The 19,728-nt window shown below is 40.1% G+C and overlaps 1 protein-coding gene across 1 annotated transcript in view; it reads left to right on the forward strand.

The window, feature by feature from the left end:
• Positions 1-18: 18 nt before the first annotated feature.
• Positions 19-19,728, forward strand: part of st3gal2 (ST3 beta-galactoside alpha-2,3-sialyltransferase 2) — a gene marked incomplete at its 5' end in the record, with an annotated part of 27,156 nt that continues 7,446 nt past the window's right edge. The window contains 3 exons of the mRNA XM_059334808.1: positions 19-498; positions 16,396-16,455; positions 16,877-17,010. Coding sequence (XP_059190791.1) covers positions 19-498; positions 16,396-16,455; positions 16,877-17,010 — 674 coding nt within the window. The remainder of the gene's footprint in view (positions 499-16,395; positions 16,456-16,876; positions 17,011-19,728) is intronic.

A 19,728-nucleotide genomic window follows, 5' to 3' on the forward strand; every position in this document is an offset into this window, starting at 1 on the left:
GACAGGCGGTGGGGCTGGGGGTCCTGGGGCGGAGGTCCATTCAGGGGAGCTCCCAGACTGTCCGAGCTCAGACCCTGGCTGGGCGGAGGGACGGCGGCGGCGGCGGGAGGCGGAGGTAGTGCGGGCGGAGGAGGCGGGGCGGAGAAAGCAGGCAGGGTGAGATGTTCCCGCAGGGTCTGGGTCCTCCTCGGCTCGCTGGTCCTGGTCTTCCTCACCTCGCTCTTCTTCTCCGTGTCGCTCCGTGGGGGCGTCGGCTTCAACTACCTGGAGCCGCCTGGGTGGGAGGAGTCGAGGCGGGTGAAGCTCGTCCCGAGCTACGCCGGCGCACACAGGCTGTCGCCGTCTGACGCGTCACAGCAGAAGACCTGCTCCTGCCCACGCTGCGTCGGAGACCCCGGGGTTTCTGATTGGTTCGATGAGAACTACGACCCGGATATCTCCCCGGTTTGGACCAGAGACAACATCCAGCTGCCCTCTGATGTCTACTACTGGTGGGTGGTAAGTAACAATATCATTTAACTTTACATGTTTACAATTATTATTAACCCATTGAAGCCTGGAAAGCGGATACGTCATTTTGTAGTATTTGTATAAGCTCTCAAATACTTTTTGAATGTCATTTCTATCTGCTACAGAGGCTGAAAAATCTGTTATTTAGTAGAAGAGTTGACACTTCTGTTGAATTTCCAGAAAAACTTCAGGTTTTAGGGGCTGATTTTAAAATCGCCCAGAGGTTTTACAGGCGTTTCAGGCCTCAATGGGTTAATTGAGGTGACAAGTACTGTGAATTTTAAATGTGTCTTGTATCGGGAGGTTATTAATTTACCGTTAAAAAACATTATTCCATTTCTTTAAAAACAAGTAAATGCAACAAGTGCCACCAGATGCGCATATTATAAGAGTAGGTTTTGTCGTTTCTGATGGCATACTTTTATGTTTGTAGAGATGTTTGTTTAGCTTTCAGCCATTTCATCTCAGTGGCACTGACCGTTTGGATGAAGGGCTGTTCAATGTATATTGCTGTATGCTGCTGTGTCTTATTTGAAACTACCACTGGATATGGCTGTCACCATAAAGGGTGTTTCCCCTTCAGCCCAATACCTGGAATGAGGCGGGTCTCACTCGCCTAAATGCCTCTAATTTGAATATGAGCCGTCTTTTGACGGGACTTTTTTCGTCCCTGTGGAAGAGCAGGGCCATTTTTCTCCCCTGAAAAAAGCCTGGTTACTGATCGGATAGAAGACTAAGCAGGATGTGATATAGTACTCAACGCCACAACAACACGCCGACGAAGCAGTGTTGCCAACTTAGCAACTTTGTTGCGATATTTAGCCGGCCCCGCGGCTCGTTAAGAACGAGTCGAAGTGGCAAAGTCCTCCTGCAGCAGTCTCTCCCAGCTGCAGCTGGAGCCAGAGGGGATGTTAACCCCTTAGTCTGAAAATTGCTAATAGGCTAATAGTTAGCTCTGTAGTGTGTATGTGCTGCTGCTGCAGGAGGTGTTCACTTAGTGATCTGTGTTTGTTTACAACAAGCACCAGACACTCTGTGCTCAGTTAGTGATGCCGGTTAATTCACAATCACTATGTTTATGATCAGTGGAGACGCTGTGCATAATTAGCCATGCTGCTTTGTTTATGATCAGCTCCTGACGTTGCGTACAGTTAGCGACGGCGGCCACAGTTGCGTCTCCCGTGTTTAATCTGTCTATGTGATCAGGCATTCTTATCGCCCAATAAACGGCTCCGGAGGATCGTAAACCACGCCTCCTCTACGGAGAAATGAACGGCTGGTTTCCAGACCACATCTCATTTGAGATTAGTCTGGTGTTAGCCAGGCTACGTGAGATATACATTTACAAATAAACCGACATAGAGGGAGTAATAATAATCTCTCTGCATCTTCCTCATCCTCCCCTGTCATTGAGCCAACCAATCCCATCTTACAAGTACTACAAGCTCCTCATGTATCTCTGCCAGTCACATGTCATGGTGGAACATGACATGGTTGGTCACTGGGCTTAAACCACTACTGAGTCTTCAGAGAGGGATGGGAAGCACTTACTTCAAGAAAACGTGCATTAACAGCCTTTCTCAGTGTGTGTGTGTTTGTGTTTGTGTTTGTGTGTGTGTGTGTGTGTGTGTGTGTGTGTGTACTCATTTGGCTCAGTTTCCTTCAGTGGCCAGTCCAGAGTCCTATTTCAGAGCTGTAGCCCCCGTTGAACTCTAAAATGGCAGAAAACTGCAAACACAGGCCAACAGCTGCCAAGTCATTAGGTCACACTGCAACAGGGAGGTGATGAACTGGGGGAGAGAAAGGAGGAATAAATGAAGGGAAGAAAAGATGGCGAGAGGGAGGGATCACATACAGAACAAAGCATAGAAAGATGTCAACATGGGGGAAAAGAGGGAAATGGGACTAAGGAATGAAACAGATTTGCAAATAAAGTAGATATAAAGGGAGAAAGGAGGACAGAGCAAGAAAAAAGAAGCATGTGGAAGAGAATGATTTAAGGAACCAGAGAACAAACAGAAGAAAGACTCCAGGCAGACTAAACATACCGATCTCTGCAGGCCTATTAGAGCAGTGTTTCTGTGTTTGACCTTGTGTTTTCCTATCAGGAACATCATGTCCAATTGCATGCGGTCATCTGGCACTTACATGCAGCCTTGATGCTAGTGTATTGTACACAACTCTCTAGTACCACTTTGGTTGGAAAAACAAACCTCCTGTGTTTCCTCTTGGATTTTTTGCAACAGTGAGAGTGTGGTGGGTAGGGATGGGTACCTTTCACATTTGAACCGATATGGTATCGATACCCGGTACCTGGGAATCGGTACCGGTACTCAACAGTACCAATTTTCGGTACTTTTGCGTTTGTTTATGTGATAATAACTGTTAATTTGTTTAATAATAAAATCAAATTTTTTCAATTCAACATATTTATTTCTCAAAATATAAACTTTAAAAAATTTATCAAAACAATATAAAATCCAGGATGAGCAGTGCTTTATTGTTTTATTGTAACATGAAGGTTGCAGTGTTATCAAAGAATGCAGAGGAGCGCTCTCAGGTGGCAAGTGCACGGAAGAGAAAAAAAAAAAAAAAAGGTGGCAAGTGCACGTGTGATTTGTTGTGATGACGTCGTAGCTGTGCTGCGCAGCACCGGTCAGACAGTATTGTGGGCGTGGCATGGTTGGAATAAACAAAGTTGAGTCGGGCTGCTCTGTGCACATATCGAGGATGACGCAGGAGTCCGAGGGATTTAATTTCAGCAAGGCAGTTTGGAGTAAAGTGGCAGGTAATATTCCTGAGTTGAAGAGCGGAGTATTAGCGGAGGACCGGAGATGCAACAGCTAGCTGCTAGCTGCTAATGACTGGTCTACAGAAGAATGGAGAGAGGAAACGGAGTAAGGAAGGTCCAATCTGGAGGCAGACGAAGGCCAAGCCCGGGTAGAGACATTGGAGAGATAGCAGCTGGCGGCTAGCAGGCCTAGAGCCGGGCTTTTGGTCTCTATGCCGGGGTGGAAGAGGGCAGCAGCTGGTGGCCGCGGTGAGCAGACAGGACCAGACGAGTAGGTAAATAAAAAAAATAAAAAATAGTGCGATCGTCAGCACGCTTGTTAATCAAAGACGTTAAATGAAAACAGGTTGAAATCAATGATCAGTTTAAAGTTAACGCCGTTAAGGTACCGAAACATGGTACCGTTTGATTTGACATGAATCGGTACTCGGTAGTACCGACGGAATTCGGTCGGTACCTATAAAAGTACCGAATTCAGTACCCATCCCTAGTGGTGGGGTTATTTTATTCACCACTTTGTGTCTTTTATGCATCAATTTATGGTAGAAATCTCTTTTATTTGTGTAAAGTGAAACAAAATTCATGTGATTGGTGACACTTACAATAAGTATTGTCCTGTATTTACTAGATGCACCCAAGAACACATCAAGGCAAATCATATCACTAACAGGCACACACACACTTTGTTCACCACACTTTGGCAGTTGGTTTCCACCAACGCTGCCTGAAAAAATGCTGCACTTGCACTGTGGTTTTCATGAGCTGGCCAGTTATTGCCAGCCTGTCATTGTTCCAGCTTCTCATCCACACAGTGGGGAGAGAGCAGACGGCCATTCATTTGACTACAGTGGAGCAGACAGCTCCACAGAGTTCGACATAGTTCAAGGCAAAATTGTGTAATTGTGACTTCAATATATTAATAAAATTCTAAAGAAGCGATTGCAATCATTTTGGATTGCAGGAACACAGGGGCTGTCTTGGAAAGGTTTTGGATAAATAGACAACTTTGCCAGAAATGGAAACTAGGGATGGACGTTTGGAAGGAACCAGCCAACTCCATTATCTATAACATTAACAATCAATTATTCGTTTTAATCGCTATGTTTTTACACATACTCCAGTATGTATAAAAACATGCATACATGGGCAAAATAAAAGATATATATATATATATATACGGTACTATGCAAAAGCCTGTTTTGATAACCAACGCTTTTGTTTTGAAAGGACAAAAAGACTAACTCTAAACTACCTCTAGTGAGATTAAACTGTAAAGATAACATCAAGGAGTTCAATGTTTTATGTTTTAGCCCCCGAAGAGGCATGAGGTTAATTTTCACAGTAATCTTGCATATTTAATCGAGTCCCGGCCCTAATCAATATACATGTTTTTATGGGAATTTCTTGTATATAGTTGTATTATATTTGAATTTCATCTTTATATGTTCATATTTGCAACCTATGTTTACATTTATAGGTCCAAAACAGTTCATTGAGCATATTTGTGGTTTTTATTGTAATAAATCGTATAATTTTATTTCAGATTTCATGATGTTTCTGTATTTTGGGGCTCAATATGTTAATAAAGTAGGTTAAAGTGAAAATAAAAAGTCAGATCATGGTGAAGTTGTGCTGAAAAAAAGGATTTTGTATGTGGTATATAAAGGGCAAATAGGCTCAGACCCCAGAGGAATAAGTAGTATAGATAGTAGAATTAAGTAGTAATAGTTTCATGGTGCGTTCGCCTTCATGTTGCTTGGGTTTTTTTATGTTTACTTCCAACTTTCCAACCAATAAGAAACATATTGCAAGCATATTTCCAGCTCTCCCCCTACGTACACATTCCTAAAAGGAATAAGCATGCTGTAACTTATTTTTATTTAAGAATCAGGCCTTTATTTTACTATTAGACTCGTGTATTTTTTGAACAGCATATTGTACAAGTGAAGGGGAGCTGGAGCTCTGACTGTTGGGAATAGGAGGACATAATAAGACATTGTTTCCTGGCAAAGAGTTCAGGAGGAAGACATCATCATAAGTGCTCCCCAGTCAATTTCTTGCTTTTCTCTCTTCTAAGGGGAAATTATTTCGTCCAAAGTGGTTCAATATGGAAATTTCATGTAGCCAAACACAAAAAAACGTAAAATAGCCTCTCTGCTTTGTCTGTCTCTCTTTTTTTTTTGCATCACTTGACTTCTAATCCTGAGTCCAATCACCCAAGTTAAGGAATGAAAAGAAACATTTGTTAGCATGATTGGAGTATATGCTCTTCAATCAAAACTAATGTGTTTTTGTGCACTCCTGCCTCAGGGGTGGAAAGAATCAAGCATTAAATGAAAAAGCAACATTTTGGAGAATGATTTGTTATTCAGGACTTAAGTGATGTTTTTGTTTGGTGAAACATTTTCACATTTAAGACTATAAACACTCAAAACTGCCAATTTTCGTTGATTTAGTGAACCAGTGAGTCTTACCCGCTACTTTGATTGAATTGAAAAAAACTCTAGGTGATTTTTGATGAATAAATTTGCAGCTTTTTATGATATTGAGAGGTGAAAATAAATGCTTGAATGGAAGCTGCCTTCCGAAGACGGCTCTCTATAACCGAGTTGTGTGTAATATTCTTCTGTAGGAGCTATTTCCTTTATGCTCCCTATACATCAGAAGACTTTGGAAGAGTTTTTAGTCTCACACTGAGACTCTAGACAGACTGTCAATCTTTCAGGGTCACTATTTACAAGACTACAACTAGATTCTTGTTGCATTTTTTTTCCTACCATGCAATTTTTCCCATCATGCTCTTAGTAAAATCTTACAAAATGGAGGAGAAGCAGCTTTTGGCTCCAGCTGCTCTAGTGTGTGCAGTGGTTTGTGTTGGAAAACAAAAAAAAACAACAACAAAAATAAAAGAAGACGCCACAAAATGCCCCTCAGAAAGCTGAAAAAGGGTTTCTGTTTTTCTGACATGAAATGAAAAGTTGACTATTTTACAGTAAAATATAGATATAGATAGATAGATATAAGGAAGATAGATAGATAGATAGATAGATAGATAGATAGATAGATAGATAGATAGATAGATAGATAGATATAAGGAAGATAGATAGATAGATAGATAGATAGATAGATAGATAGATAGAAGGAAGAATAAAGGAAAGGAAAATTTAGAAATGCATTCATGATATACATTTATGTCCTATTTAATTATAATTTGTTTAATTGAATAATTATATTTACCAGCTCTATCAACTTTCTTTTAGTTAATCATACATTAATCATTAACCATCCATTATTTATTTATGTATACATTTATTTATACATTTTAACTGGGTCTCCTTACTGTTCTCTTTACCAAGAACCATCTAAATATATGACATCACTATATTTTTATTGAGGATTGAGCTTACTATCATTATTGTGATGTTCCTTTTTCCTGTGGAAGTGGTTTTACTGGTCTTACTGGAACCAGGGACCTTTCCCTGCTCATCTATTGGTTGGTGATTGTGTGACGTCACTGCGACTTGAGATAATATCAAACACGTTGATATGATCCAAACCAAGACTAGGAACAGACTGATATGAAACAGCGCAGATTACTACCTTGAACGTAACCATGGAGATGACGGAGCGCCGTGACTCCAGTAAAACTCCTAGATTTACTAAAGACTTTCAGTTTCTAGTCTGGGACTGGGGAAATCTTTTGGTGTAAGCTCAGCATTAGTTGGATTATTGTATTATCATTATTTATTTTTAATTACCAGACCAAATAGGTATTGGGCATTGATTAAGGCAGCTATTCTCAACCTTCGCGAGATGATTTCTGGGGGTCGCCAAATCATTTGGAAGTCAACTGTGTCGTCTCCACTGTGTTAAAGTGTTCATGTGTTAATGTGTTTTAGTCTTTTTGGTCATTTAGTGACTTTTTGGGTCATTGTGGGTTGTTTTTTTTAGTCATTTAGGGTCTTTTTTGGTAATTTTGTGTCTTTTTTTTGGTAATTTTGTGTCTTTTTTGGTAATTTTGTGTCTTTTTTTTTGGTAATTTTGTGTCTTTTTTTGGTAATTTTGTGTATTTTTTGGTCATTTTGTGTATTTTCTGGTCATTTTGTGTCTTTTTTTTCATATTGTGTCTTTTTTGGTCATTTTGTCTTTTTTGATAGTTTTGTGGTCAATTTGTGTCTTTTTTTGGTCATTTTATGGTTTTTTTTTGTCATTTTGTGTCGTTTTTTGGTCATTTTGTTTCTTTTTAGGGCTGTTTTGTGTCTATTTTTGGTCATATTCTGTCCGTTTTTGCTTAATTTTATGTAATTTTCATTGGTCATTTTGGTCAGAGAGATGTTTAAGTTGTTGTCTGCTTCATTATTTGTCCAAAAATTAACCAAAATGTGGATCCTGTCTGGACAATAGACTTCTTTTTGCCCGAGTTTTAAAAGTGAAGGAACTATCGTACAAATAGCCACTATTAGCTTGTTTCAATTAGTGTTAAGTTTAATGGGATTCCACTATTAAAACTTACTGAGCCTAAACTAAATGCTTAACAGGAATATGTTAATCAGTAAAATCAAGCAGTTACTCTCGCATAATGAGCTGTTAGAGAACTTCAAACTGTTTTCAGGGATCCAAGAGATATACGACACTTTCCAAATGTCCAATCTTGCCTCATCTAATAACAGCAGAGGTAGAAAAGGTATTCAGATCTCTTACTTCAGTAAAAGTACCATTACCACACTGTGAAATTACTCCACTACAAGTAAAAGTCCTGCATTCAAAACTTACTGAAGTAAAAGCACAAAGTATCAGCATCAAAATGTACTTAAAGTATCCAAAGTGAAAAGTACTAATTATGTTAAAAGGACCCACTCAGATTGCTTTATATATTCCAAATATATAATAGGATTATTATTATTGATGCATTTATGTATGCAAGGTAGGATTAATTTTAACTACTTAATATACTGTTAGGAGGTTTAATAAAAAAATAAAAAAAGTCTAATAACTTGAAATTGATCATGTTTTTATGTTAAATCTAACTAACTAACTAACTTTTTATGTTAAAAGCAACTAAAGCTATCAGCTCAAGTGTAAGTATAAAGTTACATAAAATGGAAATACTCAAGTAAAGTACAATTACCTCAAAATTGTACAGTACTTGAGTAAATGTATCCTGATCCTGGCTGAATTTGGCTGCTACTTAGTTTCATAAAAGCAGCGGCGCATAATTCACCATGGAAATATGTTCTGTGATGTTTTATTTTTTATTTTAACAGTGCAATAACGGATAATAGCGGACTTTCGGTCCCTGTAAACACAATAAACAAATGTCTAACTTTCTGAATGGCATAGCTATATATACTTTGCACATAGTACATCATCATCTGACGCATAGAAATTAATTAACAATAACTTTAGCGACTGAGACGGCATTAATTAACTTAACCGGCAATGTATCATAATAGCTAAATATTTTGCCATTTGTTTATGTTTATGTTTATGTTTTTGCTTGACTTTGCACACACGTTTTGTAAGTTATGTGACAACATTCAGTGTAAACTGAAAATACTTATTTAAATGCAAACTGTGCCGCCGGCGTCGCTGTTTCTACTAGCAAAACGTTTTAAGAGACATGAGACTTCCTATATTTCCTCTGAAGCCTCATGTGAAGTGACGTCCGTTTCTAATGACAGCGGCAGCGGATCACGGATTATTTTTTTATTAGCCTATTATTTGCGTCTGTATGTAGACTATCCTGGTGATAAATTCATTATTTAATATCCCAGAACATGATGGTTTTATTTGGTTAGGTGATTAAAGGGAAAATGTAAATGATGTGACTCATATCACACCTCCACTGAACCATCAGCCTCACGTGGGACTGAATGGGAAACAATGTAAAGTATTTCTTGCTGACAGACAGACAGACTCTCTACTGTTGTTTTTCTCTTTAATAGTATCCATAATAAATCTGAATGGGGGAAATAACAGATCATGAAAGGAAAAATAGCTTCTCGAATGATTTTTCTTCACATTATTATATATGTAGAAATATGTTTGTGGTCTTTTTGTTCTTCAGACCCACAATAAAACATTTTTTTAAACCCATGGCGAATCTGAAGATAAGTAAAATATAAAACTTGTGAGTGAGCTCATTTAGTGTCTTTTTTGGTAATTTTGTGTATTTTTTGTGTCTTTTTTTTTGGGTCATTTTGTGTCTTTTTTTAGTCATTTAGTGTCTTTTTTGGTCATTTTGTGTATTTTTTTAGTCATTTAGTGTCTTTTTTGGTAATTTAGTGTCTTTTTTGGTAATTTTGTGTCTTTTTCTGTCATTTTGTGTCTTTTTCTGTCATTTTGTGTATTTTTTTGGTCATTTTGTGTCTTTTTCTGTCATTTTGTGTCTTTTTTTGGTCGTTTTGTCTTTTTTGATAGTTTTGTGGTCAATTTGTGTCTTTTTTTGGTCATTTTGTCTTTTTTGATAGTTTTGTGTTCAATTTGTGTCTTTTTTGATAGTTTTGTGGTCAATTTGTGTCTTTTTTTTGGTCATTTTGTTTCCTTTTTTGGTCATTTTATGGGTTTTTTTTTGTCATTTTGTGTCTTTTTTGGTAATTTTGTGTATTTGTGTATGGCGAATCTGAAGATAAATAAAATATAAAACTTGTGAGTGACACACTATAAAATATCCACAACAAATATTAACTGTAGAAATAAATCAAATCGTATCATTCTTACACTGTATCGATTCGTATCGGTTTGTAATAAAAGTATATAGTTTTTGAATCGTATCGTAACCTGTGTATCTATATGCAAATCGAATCGTTTATCACAGAGAGATGTGCAACCATATGATGCATTAATCTCCAATTAGTATACTTATGTTATAATGAGAGTAAGGTTGAACTGAGGAACAGCTGGTGCAATGGCTCCCAGAAGTATCAATGTTCTGCCAATTTGAAATATTAGTTTATAGCAAGTGAAAAAGAAAGAGGTATTTACTTGAAAGTACATGCCAGGAAGCTTTTACTTTAGGAGTCAGAGGACAGCTGAGAGGAAGGAAGCAAGACGGCATTTGGTTTAGACTGCCAAAATAACATCTGCCAAAAAATTAGAAGCCCCTGAACAACAGCAGCACAGCGAGCCAAGCTGGCTCTGGCACCATGCAGGGAGTCAGAGGCAGGAGAAGGCAAAGGATGAAGGGATCAAGGAGGGTGGAAGAACAGAGAGGGAGAGTGAAAAATGCAGAGAGGTAACGGCATGAGAAGCAAAGTCAGAGAGAGTAAGGGGGAGTAAAATAAAGATTTAGGCCCCGTTTACACCAGGACGCTCGCGGGTGAAAACGACAAAATATTTTATCGGAAGTGCCTTTCGTTTAGACGGTGACGGCGTTTTTGGGGCTTAAAAACGCAAAAATCTGAAACCACCCTCCAAAGTGTAAAAGTGTAATCCTCTCCTCCGTAGCGTGTCGTCTACACTGACAAGACACAAAACTCTGATCTGATCTGCTCACGTCACGTATGTGTTTACGTCACATACATGCTCCAGGACAGGAAATAAAGAAACGTGGGATTATTTCCATGGTGGGACCTTCAAGCTGCTCTGGCAGCTCTAATAAACTTACAGGAGTCTTTCCACCAAATGTCCAGGATATGTACAGATAGTATTAGTGAACAGAGAAGGATCTGGAATTACCTCCATCACATTCTGGATGCAGCGATTGGTGGGAGGAGCCAGACGGCTGTGAACGAGACCTGGGAGATCTAGTGATGGAGGAGAACTTTGTGGAAGGAGGAGTAATGGACAAAAAAAGACACAAATTGACAAAAAAAGACCCAAATTGACCACAAAAAGACACAAATTGACCAAAAAGACACAAATGGACAAAAAAGACACAAATGGACAACAAAAGATGCAAAATAGCCAAAAAAAGACACAAAATAACGGAAAAAGACACAAAATGACAAAAAAAAATACACAGAATGGCCAAAGACAAAAATTGACCACAAAAAGACGCAAAATAAGCAAAAAAAGAGACACAAAATGAGCAAAAAAGACACTAAATGACCGAAAAGGATGCAAGATAACCAAAGAAAGACACAAATTGACCACAAAAAGATGCAAAATGGCCAAAAACCAGCCAGAGGGCTTTGGAGGAGACCTGGGAGATCTAGTGATGGTGGAGAACTTTGTGGAAGGAGTAGCTGATGAAAATGTGTGGCGTGAAAACTTCTGCATGCCCAAAGATGCTCTTATGGCTTTAAGTGATGCCGCCTGGCTGCATACAATCCAATTTCACACACTTTTGCGTCACCGTATGCAGCAGATTTCCTCCCGAAAACGCTCGTCTAAACGAGGAATAAAAAGTGAAGACGAGACGCCACTTTTGCGTCTTCTGTTCAGACCGTCCTCGTGTTAAAGGAGCCTTAGTGGTCTCTGATCAGCACTGATGAGCTGCACGGTGCACAGGCATCCCGGAGAGTCAAAGAGATGAAGAAAGACAAGAAGAGGAGAAACAAAGAGGGAGCAAGGGAAATTAAAGAGAAGGAATTAGACATGAGGGTAAGGAGACTGCTGGATTGGATGCATGAATGAAAATGTAAGCGAATGAGGTCTGTGTTGGGAGAAGCGAATTAAGGCCGATGGTGGGTGAAAAGGAAGTGGTGACAAAGGAGTGGGAAAATGAAGATTGGTGTGTGGGAGAGAGGGAGGAAGACTGAAAGGAGGAGAGCGTTATGAAGAGGAACAGCCTTGTAGTGGCAGCCAAAATCCTTTTGTGCACTTTTCTGTGTGCATTATTGTTTTAGGGGATTTTTTATGTGCGTGCAGGTGCTGGCTTTGTCTTTACACGCATGGATGCACGCTCGCCTGTGTCGTTTGGCAAACGTGCCAAGATTTGTTCTTCTTTTTAATCGGACAACTTCTCTTTGTCAGCGATTATGTGTCATCATTCTCTTTTGAAGTAATAATAATAATAAATAATAATACATTTTATTTGTAATGCACTTTACATTACAGGAAATCTCAAAGTGCTACAGGTTAAAAGCATAACATTCTAATTATAAAAAGGATAAAAAAGGAAAAAAACAGCTAAAAACAGAAAACATACATACATAATCTAAAAACCATCTAGATGGGAGGAACCAAGGTTTTGCTAAAAAGGAATGTTTTTAGTCCCACAACGAGGCAGTTCAGAACCAGGATCCAAAAAAAATCAAATACACATTTAAATGAACAGACAAAGCAGAATTTTACTTGCAACTGTGAACATGTGACTTCACAATAATCGTTGCTTTTTTAGAACACAAGTACTACAGTGTCAATATGCAGTGACTAGAGCAGGGGTGGGCAATTAATTTTCCCAAGGGGCCACATGACCAATGTTACGAAGGTTGCAGGGGCCGGACCAAAACTCTGAACTAAATTCTGCTCCATATTAATGTAATCGCTTTATAAAATACAGTAAATTATCTGGTTTTGAGCTGCTACTGATAGGAACACATGTTATGATGAGACTGTTAATGTGGAGTAAATCAAGTATAGCAGTAAAAAGTAGTAAATACTCCAATCACTATATCACTAGTCATTTTAAACACAACTGTAAATGACCTTTAGCAAGGTTCCTATTTATGTTTTTGTATTATAGCTTGTTTTTTCATGTTTGTACATTTTCAAGGTGTTTTACAATGTTGTGGTGCTTTTACTTTGAAAAGGTGTCGTCCAGTGTAAAACGGGTGCTTTCATTTTGAAAGGTAGTGACAGGAAATAACCGGTAGAACGGTTAAATGAAAAAACGAACGGTATATAATAACGAGTGCGTAGTAATTCATATAAAGTTGATATAAAGTATGAAAAAGGCTTCTATAGTGGCTGACTGACAGGACACACTGTCATATATATTAGTGGCTATATTTGTTGTCTTAACTATAGTAAAAGTGCTTGTTAGCTCTAGTGCTAATGATAATGTTTGCTATTTTTTTCAAAATAAAAGCACTGCGGTTATATTGATTTCTAATTTCTGGCTAACCTCACGGGTCTGGACTAGAGTCTACCTTAGAAAGCATCGATGTTAAAGGAGAACAATTTTTCATCTCTTACAAAACAACAGGTACCAATATAAAACCTGAAATAGGTTTTGCTGCTATAATACTTTGTCTTGTTCATGCTGGCCATTAAAAGATCCTTCCTAATGCACTTCCACTGGAAGTAATGGGGGCCTGAATCCATAGCAGATGGTGCCAGCCTGATAAATGTCAATGAGTGAGTTCATAAGTGAGTTAGTAGCTCATTTCATGTGGTGCTTTACATCTAAACATAAGTAGAGTCAGGTTTCCAATGCTGCTGCAACACTGACCATTACTAACTCCCAGAGGTGGAATGTAACTAAGTACATTTACTTAAGTACTCTACTTAAGTGCAATATTGAGGTACTTACACTTTACTTGAGTATTTCCATTTTATGTAACTTAATACAGTGCAAAAAGGTGTTTAAAAACAAGATAAAACACTAAATCTGATGGAATTTATCTTGCTGCATGGACAGATAATTTCACTTGGCAGGATTTCTTAAATTAAGATCATTAATTTCTTATTTTAAGCGTACAACATGCTTATTTCTAGATTTAACTCTTAAAATGAGATAAACTAAAGTTCGACACTTTGTGCCGTTGCTACTGATCGGCTAATGCGACCGGCTAATGTGACTGGCTAACGCAGCCGGCTAATGTGACCGGCTACTGCGGCCTGCTAATGTGACCTGCTAATGCGACCGGCTAATGTGACCGACTACTGTGACTAGCTAATGTGACCGGCTACTGCAACCAGCTAATGTGACCGACTACTGCGGCCTGCTAATGTGACCGACTACTGCGGCCTGCTAATGTGACCGACTACTGCGGCCTGCTAATGTGACCGACTACTGCGGCCTGCTAATGTGACCGGCTAATGTGACCGGCTACTGCGGCCTGCTGATGTGACTGGCTACTGCAACCAGCTAATGTGACCGTCTACTGCGACCAGCTAATGTGACCGGCTTTCTTAGATGTTTTTGTTCCGGGGTCATACGCCAGTACGGGGTTTAGAGCATGTGGTGCATGTGCACATGCATTTTCTTGTCATACATGCCGGCCAATTCCAATCACATTATCTGGGTGTATTAATCAGAGTTGGAGAACTCTGACATCAGTCGGACTAACACGTTTACATGTACTTCAGTTGTGCAGTTATAGTCGGATTAAGGCAATAACTTATGTGTCCTAAACATACTGACTGTTTATTTGCTCCAAAGCATCCGATGGCCTTAATTCCCTTTTTGTTTTTGCAAAATTTCCAAAGTGTGCCTAAAATCTGCTTTACAATTGAATGAAGACACTGCTATATACACAGACACCCATTCATGCTCACATTCAATCCAATTGAGAATAAACATTTGACCTAAAGTGTGTGCATGTGTGTGTGGGTGAAAGCTGGAGAACCAAAAGAGAACTCAAACTGACACGGGGAGAACATGTAAACAAATATGCAACCCACCTCCTGTCCAAGTCAAGACTTTGTTCTGACAAATTCTAGTCTAGCACTTAAAAAGGTTTTAGTTTCTTCTGGTATCCTAGTCACAATTTGAACTGGGGTTTATTTACTGCCTTTTTTTATCTATTTACTTTGATATCCACTTTAATTAAGTGCCCTGGCTTATTAACATTGTAATGGATTCTCTTCAAGCTGAAACACTTTTATGGTATTTAATGAATTAAAGCCATTATCAAGGCAGCCGATGAGCAAATCCTTTTTCTGGCACTAAAAGTGTCACATTTGCGGTGTTGATGTCCATTAACAGTCGGACACTAACAGGACAAAATCACCAGTAATCAAAATCAACAGTATCATCCCCCCATTTACACTCCATTTACATCCTCTGTCCTCCTTCCCGCTTTACATTCAACACATAACTTTTTTACCCCCCCTCTATTTATTCTGGTTGTTTTTTTTTGACACAGTCAGACAGGAGAGGCGTGTTGTCATCTCTGCTGTCACTTTTGTTTATCCCTCCGAGCAGAACTCTAGATACTGTGGACGTCTCTCTGTTGTTGGTGACGGACAGTGTAAAATAAAACGTGATGGGAAGAAACCAACATGGTCTCACAGAAATCCGTGAAATAGCCACGGATTTCGTTTAACTCAAAATCCGTGGAATAGCCACAGAATCGCTCAAATTTCCGTGAAACTGACACGGATTTCGCTACAATGCAAGTTAATGACAGTCATATTTTTCTGGCGAGATCTTCACCACAAAGTGATTATGTACATTCACTGAGTGAATATTTAGGAAAAAAAAACATATATTTCTCGCTAGAAATGTGATCAAAATCCATTTTTATGCAGAAACAAAGTCAAAATATAAATTTTTTCACTGAAAATGAGAGAACTGTCCGCCATGTTTTTTGTTCTGACCGCCGGAACCTTGAAAGTCACGTGACTTGGAACAAACCAATAGCCACGGGATATGACTGTCTTTAACTTGCATTGTAGCGAAATCCGTGTCAGTTTCACGGAAATTTGAGCGATTCCGTGGCTATTCCACGGATTTTGAGTTAAGCGAAATCCGTGGCTATTTCACGGATTTCTGTGAGACCAGGTTCGAAGAAATGCAAAGAAAGTTTAGCTGGCTGTGTCTTATGGTAATAAATGGTTAATGTGCAGACAAACTGACACAAGTTGTCGTGGTGGGAATGAGAAGTTTACAACATGTTTTGACTCTGCCACACAGTTTCTTTCAGACACTTTTCATCCCTTCCTCCACTGCCATCAGTTTATTTTATTCAGCTTGTTCTTGACATGTTTACAGCAATGCCTCTGCTCCTCTGACCAAAGCTCAGCCAGTCTGACTGCATCCTGTCAGTCTGACACATGGCCTACCTCAACACACTCACACAGACACACACACAGGCACAAGCACCTGCTTATTTGCACATGAATGCTGGCAAGTGCATGCATATCCACGTACATGGGCGACAGAAAGTAACTAAATATAAAAGCTGCTGTCACGTCCAATCCGTCTGCAGAGGATAAACTGCACACCCTAACCACACTTCCTCTCTCTTTCTCTCTCTCTCTAGATGTTACAGCCCCAGTTTAAACCCCACAGCATCCAGCAGGTGTTGCTGAGGTTGTTCCAGGTATTTTATATTATTAATTCATTTTTCCATTACCCTGGTGCTTTAAAATCAGCCAAGTCATTACTTCACACTCCTGGGCAAAGCTAAGGGGAACAGATTGTCTTTATTAGAGTTTAGTCAGTGACGTAGGTCATTCCTTTTTAATGCAATTTTTTTTTTCTGCATTCTGACTCGCAGTGCTTTCACAAGACTGTATGTTTCAATATCTCTGTCTCGCTCCTTGAGGGCAGAAGGGCCTCATGCATTTTTCATGGTGGGTCTAATGAAGAATTCACCCCATTATTGAGAGCAGGATGTATTTTTACAATCAGGTCTGAGCTGCAGGTTATGTTATGTCTCTTGGTGTTCTAGCACTAGTGTACCAATTCATTTTCTTCGGAGCTTGAATTCAGTCAGCTTGATTCAATCATGTCTGTCGCAGGTGATTCCCGGAAGGTCGCCGTACGGCTCGTGGGATCCAGGGCGCTGCCTGCGCTGCGCCGTGGTCGGGAACTCTGGAAACCTCCGCGGGGCCGGATACGGGGCGACCATCGATGAACACAACTACATCATGAGGTGAGAGTTATAGTTGCAATAGATAGAGGGGCAAAGAGATGGAGACCAGAGAGCGAATGCAAGGCTGAAAGATGTGGATGTGTTGGGTTGAAGCCCAAATGCCCAAATTTACTCCTGTATGGAGGAAATACATGAGGAGGGAAAGGAAAGGACTTCAATGTAAAAGAGGATGAAACAGTTCTTTAATCCACAGTTTTGTCACAGCTAATGTGACTGGCTAACGCAGCCGGCTAAACCAGCCGGCTAATGTGACCGGCTACTGCGGCCTGCTAATGTGACCTGCTAATGTGACCTGCTAATGCGACCGGCTAATGTGACCGGCTACTGCGACTAGCTAATGTGACCGGCTACTGCGACCTGCTAATGCGACCGGCTAATGTGACCGACTACTGCGGCCTGCTAATGTGACCGGCTACTGCGGCCTGCTAATGCGACCGGCTAATGTGACAGACTACTGCGGCCTGCTAATGTGACCGGCTACTGCGGCCTGTTAATGTGACCGGCTAATGTGACCGACTACTGCGGCCTGCTAATGTGACCAGCTAATGTGACCGACTACTGTGGCCTGCTAATGTGACCGGCTACTGCGGCCTGCTAATGTGACCGGCTAATGTGACCAGCTACTGTGGCCTGCTAATGTGACCGGCTATTGCGGCCTGCTAATGTGACCGGCTACTGCGGCCTGCTAATGTGACCTGCTAATGTGACCGGCTAATGTGACTGACAGTTTTGTCAAATCGTACAAAGTTCTTCTAGTCAGTAAACTGTACTATGGTAAGAAATCTATGTGCCGTGAATTTTCCACACCACAGTTATGATAAAGAAGCTCAACTGTGTCATCGAGCCATGATTTTAGACACGCCCCAAAAATCTTGAACACAGAAATGGAGAAGAACAGTTTAATGGTCTAACTCCAAAATTCAGTCATAGTTTTAAGTCTTTTGTAGAAGTTTCATGGCACAAAAAAGCTCTATCTCTTAAAGTGACAGTAACCTGCCTTACTGCTCAAAGCAAAGCGACCAAAATTCTATCTTTTTTATAAAATATATATATATTTTTTTACATCAAATGGTTTTTAGCTAACTTTATTAACTTTATTTAAATTTCTTATGTATTTCAATAAACATCAACTTTCAAACAAGTACGGACTGTTCTTTTTTTTTATCAACTTAGACTTACGTGAAAGCAGGCTGAATCTAGAAGTTGCAGAGGAGAACAGCTGGAGACAGGAAAGGAAAAAGTATTTGTGAGGCCACATCACATAGTGTGTGGCTTTAATGCTACATTATGCAACATGGCGAAGTGTTTATAAAGAAGCAGATAGCAGATGTGTGTTTCTGCTGCTATATTTAATCTCACTGTTTAATGCCGCCTTTTATTCAGCTCTGATTGGTGGACAGAGAGGTCACTGACTGTTGTGAGGTCACCACAGAGAGCTTTATGTCCTGAGAAGCTGAAACGTATGGACTGTGCCCCTCGTGCACACACGCCTGCAGAGAGGCACATAAATCCGTTTGTCTGAATCTATTCCCGCGGCCTCTTTGGTGCAGCAGTGATGGATCACAGGGCCTGATTGTTGTCAGTTGGCATGAACACACAGCTATATGTTGTTTCCTGCAGCCAGAGTGTGTTGTGGCCACGTGCTTGTGGGATAAAAAGCCTCAGGAATGACTAGTATTTTTTGTTTCTGTGTGCTAAAAGCATTAGCATCCATTAGTGTTGCACCCTCAGTAGACCTGTGTGGGCAGCATCCGACTCCAACTTCCGTCTCCGGTTACACTTTTTCATTGCTGTGGTGTGATTCTCCCTAGTTTTTATAATCAGTTTGGCCCACAATAGTCCCACTCTGCACCACCACCTATGTGTCTAACTTTTCCCTCCCTCTATCGCCCTCTAAAACATCTGTTTTGTTCACTGACATATGGGCTGGCTGGCCTTTTTTTCAGGTGCACCTTCCTGTTTACATAAACAGCTCACTCCTCCAGACAGTGAGTCACATCTACTGTAAATACAGCAAAAGCCTCGAGCACACAGACAGAGATGAGTGGTTCAGCTCCTGTCTGACTGAAGGCTGCATTGGACAAAATATACTTATTATGTTATATAATAAAAGGTGGAAAGTCAGACTTGTTTTTATATTAACGATGACTCGAACAGACTACAGTGTCTGTGACCTGGATCCCCTCTGTCTTTCAGCTCATTGTTTTGGATTTACAGCCTGTAACTTTACTGCTGTGTGTGTCCTTCATTGCTCTTATGAGCATTGTTTCCAGCAGGCAGTTTTTTTAGCACAAAGGCTCTAATAGCCCACTGTACATCACCATGAACTTTCATAAATAAAAGTTGTAGTTTGTAGAGCAGACCTGGGCATTGCGCGGCCCGCGGGCCACATCCGGCCCGTTGGCTGTCCTGGTCCGGCCCGCATGAGGTTACCCAGAAATTAGAAATCAATACAACCGCAGTGCTTTTATTTATATCTATTTTAGAGGCACAGGCTGATAGTGAAGCGAGTCATTTTGCAGGTTTTGTAACATTCAATAAGAGATGTCTCCACTGATTAACACAGCTGTTTTCAACCTTGGGGTCAGGACCCCAATTGGGGTCGCGAGATGATTTCTGGGGGTCGCCTGGGGTTTTTTTGGTCATTTTGTGTTTTCTTAAGTCATTTTGTGTCTTTTTTTGGTCATTCTGTGTCTTTTTTTGATGATTTTGTGGTTA

This window comes from Centropristis striata, chromosome 6 (assembly GCF_030273125.1).
Source record: "Centropristis striata isolate RG_2023a ecotype Rhode Island chromosome 6, C.striata_1.0, whole genome shotgun sequence".
Classification (NCBI taxonomy): Eukaryota; Metazoa; Chordata; class Actinopteri; order Perciformes; family Serranidae; genus Centropristis; species Centropristis striata.